The sequence below is a fragment of the Pseudonaja textilis genome, chromosome Z (assembly GCF_049901715.1).
Source record: "Pseudonaja textilis isolate UNSWEBS1 chromosome Z, rPseTex1.2, whole genome shotgun sequence".
In the NCBI taxonomy this organism is placed as follows: Eukaryota; Metazoa; Chordata; class Lepidosauria; order Squamata; family Elapidae; genus Pseudonaja; species Pseudonaja textilis.
The window spans coordinates 4,985,588-4,990,477 of record NC_142008.1 but is presented as its reverse complement, the minus strand read 5'-3'; the positions used below and the strand labels follow the sequence as shown (position 1 = coordinate 4,990,477).

Genomic DNA, 4,890 nt, shown 5'->3' with positions numbered 1-4,890 from the left:
GGGGCGCATGCGCAAGCGGAGGCCGCCGGGAAAGGGACAGCCAACGAAGCAAGCCGAGCGACGCACGCGCGCTTCATAGGCTGCAGCGCCCGTTAATCGCCTAACGTCGCCACGAAGGAGAAGGGCTAGCGACGAAGTGGGCGGGGAAAGCTCGGGTTTCAGAGGCGGGGGGTGGGAGGGGGGGAAAGGCGGAGAGAAAGAGGAGGGAGGAGAAATCCCGCGTGGCACGGAGGAGGAGCAGCTCTTCCGCGATTGGCTGCTGAAGACGTTCGTCTCGGGGCGAGGGCGGGATCTGTTTGTGGCGCGCGCTTTGTCGGTTAGGTCGCTCGGGGCGGCTTACAGAGAGCGCGATGGCCGTCGCGGACCCCCAGTCCATGGTAGTCTCCTCCACGCGCTCCCAAAATACACGTGTTTCTAATATAAAAATATGTCTATTGAAATACGGCTGGGAACGCTGTGCGTATTAACCGAGAGATGGGTTCATAATATGCCTTAAGGGCAATGCTTCTCCACCTCAGCGATTTCAAGAAGTGTGGAAAGAAAGGATGCTGACAGGGGAATTCTAGGAATCGAAGTCCACACAAATTAACTGAGGCATAGAAACATATGCTTAAAAGAAAACACTTGTGTTTTTGTTTCCAATCCAAAGTATGTCCTGGGTGTACAGATAACCCTTGAATTACAACCATTTAAGTGGTTAAATTACAATGGCAGTGAAAAAAAATGACTTATGACCATTTTTCATACATATGACCCTTGAAGCTTCCCCATGGCCAAGTGATCAAAATTGGGATTTTGTTTTGCAATCTGACAAGCAAAGTCAATGGGGAAGATTCATTTAACTGGGTCACTAACTTAACCGTGGCAGGAAAGATTGTAAAAAGGCAAAACTCACTTAACTGTCTCGCAAACATAACAAATTTTGAGCTTAATTGTGGTTGTAAGTCAAGTACCAGGACATACTTAGCTTGAAGAAAAAATTATTTGGTTATTGTGTTACATAATATTCTAACTATGAAATCCTAGAATTGGATTTTTAATTACTGCAAGTAGTATGACCTGGATAATTTTGGCTGATCTCAAAAATTTAATAAGGTAAGATAGGATTAATATTTATATGGAGGACCACCAAGAAATCCCAGATTTTTTAAAAAAACACAAAAAGAAAGAAATAAGAACCAACTTTCAAATGTTGCCCTAAAAGCCTTATGGCGATTTGAGTTTAAGTTTCAATTTATTTTTTTTATTTTTTTAAATAAACTTTATTAATTTTACTTTTTTAAAAAAAAGACAACAACACAGCTATAAATTATATACAACAAAGAGACGCACCAGTCTTGGCGTAAGCCAAGAGGGAAAGAAAGGAAAGTTTGAGAGAGGAAAGAGGGAAAGGGAAGAGAAGGGGGAAAAGTGGGGAAAACAAAGGTAGGAAAGACAATTATAATAAAACCATATTTTGTGACTGTCAGTAAGGTCTTTTCTTCTTCAAAGCTATCGTCGGCCTTAGTCTTCTTAGCGGTGAACTATCTTTGATTAAGCCAAATATACAAAGGATTCCAATTGCTAGAATAAATTGAAGATTCTTTATTTTTTAATGCTTGGGTTAGATTGTCCATTTCTGCACATTGTAAAATTTTCTGAATGACCATAAGTTCAGTGGGGATAGAAGATAGTTTCCAGCACTGGGCAAATGCCAGTCTGGCCGGTTAAGATATGGATTGTAATATACTTTGATTTTTTGGATATTCGTTTATCAAAAATTCCTAGAAGGAAGGACTCGGTTTGTACTCAATCTGTTCCATGGTTATTTCCTCTAGCCAGTGCCTAATTTTTGCCAATACTTCTGGGTTTCCTTGCATGACCACCACATGTGGAAGAAGGTACCTTCTATGTTTTGACATTTCCAACACTTGGGGCTCGTGTTGGGGTGCATCTTGGCCAATCTCGAAGGAGGCAGGTGCCATCTATAAAACATTTTATATAAGTTTTCTTTATAAGCTGCTGATTTCGTGATCTTAATGTTCCTGTTCCAGACCTTTTCCCATTCTGCTAGGGTAATGCTCCGACTCACATTTCTGCTCCACGCAATCATATTTCCCTTGACAATTTCTTGTTCCAGTTCTGTTTCTAATAAATATTTGTAAAATTTAGATATATTTTTTTACTTGGTCCTAATAGAATTTTGTCTAGAGTCTGTAATTTATTGTAGATTCCAAATTCTTTAATGTCTTGTTTGTATTTACTATGAATTTGAAGGTACACCCACTGATCAATTATAAATCCTCGTTCTTGTAATTCTTGTCGTGTTTTTAATTAAGTTTCAATTTAAACTGAGTTTAAATATGTTTGGAATAAACACATCTAACATCTGACAAAAATAAATAAATAATAATAAAAATTAATAATACATTAAAGGGAAAGCAAAAAATTCAAAGGGAAGTCACTTAATGAATTAATGCAGTGGCCCCCAACCTTTTGGCACTAGGGACCAAAGGTCCCACAGTTCGAGGGGCTGTGATTTCATGCACTGTCTGCACAAAATGGGCTTCCCTTGTTTGCAGCCCAGTTTCTGGCATGCCACGCTCCTTTGCTGCTCCACAAACCATCAGTTTTTTTTGCCATCAGTTTTCTATGTTTCTATGAGATACCCATGAAGTTACGAAGAGTCAAGCTCAACTTGAAACATGTTTTATCATACCTTAGTTTTATAGTCAGCTCAAATTTCCAAGTAAAAGCATATAGCGCAGGGGTGGGCAATCTTTTTGGCTCGAGGGCCTCATTGACTTTTAAAATTTGACAGACGGGCCGCCACCTGGTGTCAAAATGCCTGTTATTACAGGTCAAAATAAAATGAATGCAATCATTCACATCAAACCTTAATTCTGTACCAATCTTCAGCGGGCCGGATTAAAAAGGCCAACGGGCCGGATGTGGCCCCCGGGCCGTAGTTTGCCCACCCCTGATATAGTGGATCAATGACATTTTTGACCAGCATGATACTTGCTGCTGGTATGTAGAAATTATTATCTGTTACTTTTGATGACAAACATAAATATCTAGCAACATTGGTTTATGGAACAGTTTATACCGTTACTCCTTGGTAGATGTAGTGAATAGAATAGAATTCTTTATTGGCCAAGTGTGATTGGACACACAAAGAATATGTCTTTGGTGCATATGCTCTCAGTGTACATAAAAAGAAGGAAAAAATACATTCATCAAGAATCAAAAGATACAACAGTGATAGTCATAGGTTACTAAATAAGCAATCAAATCATACTAGGAAATAAAATAATATAAATCATAGAGATACAAGCAACAAGGTTATAGTCATAAGTGGGAGGAGATAGGTAATAGGAAGGATGAGAAAAATAATGGTAATACAGGCCTAGTAAATAGTTTGACAATGTTGTGGAAATTAGTTGTTCAGCAGAGTGATGGCATTCGGGAAAAAACTATCCTTATGTCTAGTTCTGGTGTGCAGTGCCTTGGGTAGTTTTGAGGGCAGAAGTTGAAACAATTTTTTTCCAGGATGTGAGGGGTCTGTAGATATTTTCACAGCCCTCTTTTTGACTTATGCAGTATACAGTTCCTCAATGGAAGACAAATTGGTAGCAATTGTTTTTTTCTGCAGTTCTAATTATCCGTTGAAGTCTGTAGTGAGGATTTCTTTTAAATGCCAAGTTAGATAGTGGATCCAAATCTTTCTGCTTTCATATATATTTTTCTTAATGTAGTGAACAGAATCAAAATAAGTTTTCAACACTTTTTTTTTATCTCAAGGCTAGAATTCTATACTATGCTCAGGAAAAATACTTCAACCATGTTATTCAAGCAACGAACACCGAATTGTCCAAACACGCTCATGATCCAGTGCTGCTATTTTTCAAGGGCCTTGGAACTTTGCTTCTGGGTAATTAGTAAAAATGATTATTTAAAATAAATTTGTTGTACTGCCTAAACACTGTAGGTTTACAGTTAATGTTTCTGAAACAGGAGTTGGAAGGAATAAATGTGGAAGGAGTGTTGAAAACTTTGCGCAGTTTAGAAATGATAATTAATTTACATTCACAATCTGTCATACTATGCAAATTATTTATTGTAAAGAACCAAGAGATCTCTGAACTAAAACTGAAAATTGAAAAGCTAGAACAAAAATCTCTTGATAGGACAACTCAGCAATTCAAAATTAATCTTGAGCAAGTAAGTAGTTTAAAAGATAACATGAAATCAAATGATACTGAAATGTCTTAAAGCAATAAGAATAAACTGTAATTAATATATTAAAAGTACACCAAATTCCCCAAAAGCCAAATTAGCAAAATAAATGTATCAGATCTATACATTAATAAATAATGTGAAAAACAACAAAAACAAAATATACAATACCAAGGATTGGAAAACAATATTAGGTCATTTATTTTTATTTTATTTATTTATTTATTTATTTAATTTATTTATTTTGATTTGTCAATCGCTTACAAGATAATAGGTATAAGTATATACATAGTTATGAATACATGAAATGGGTACATATAAGAAAAATAAAAAAAACAATAGGACAGGGACGGTAGGCACATTGGTGCGCTTATGCACACCCCCTACAGTCCTCTTAGGAAAGGGGTGAGGTCAATAGTAGACAGTCTAAGGTTAAAGTTTTGGGGGTTTGCGGTTTGAGGCATAAAAATTAAGCCCCTATTTGCATGAATTTTATAGGCTACAGGATTAGCTTTGTTCTCCAACATAATTATGTTGATAGACTTTAAAGAATAATAGAGTTGGAAGGGACCTTGGAGGTCTTCTAGCACCCAACCCCTGCTCAAGACCCTATACTATACCATTTCAGACAAGTCGCTATCCAGTCTCTTCTTAAAAGCCTCCAGTGCACCC

At 37.4% G+C, this 4,890-nt stretch overlaps 1 protein-coding gene across 1 annotated transcript in view; it reads left to right on the top strand.

Annotated features, from left to right (window-relative positions):
• Positions 1-350: 350 nt before the first annotated feature.
• The window catches only part of TTC21A (tetratricopeptide repeat domain 21A), a 61,068-nt gene continuing 56,528 nt past the window's right edge, over positions 351-4,890 (top strand). The window contains exons 1-2 of the mRNA XM_026718477.2: positions 351-377; positions 3,784-3,913. Of these exons, the coding sequence (XP_026574262.1) occupies positions 351-377; positions 3,784-3,913 (157 nt within the window). The remainder of the gene's footprint in view (positions 378-3,783; positions 3,914-4,890) is intronic.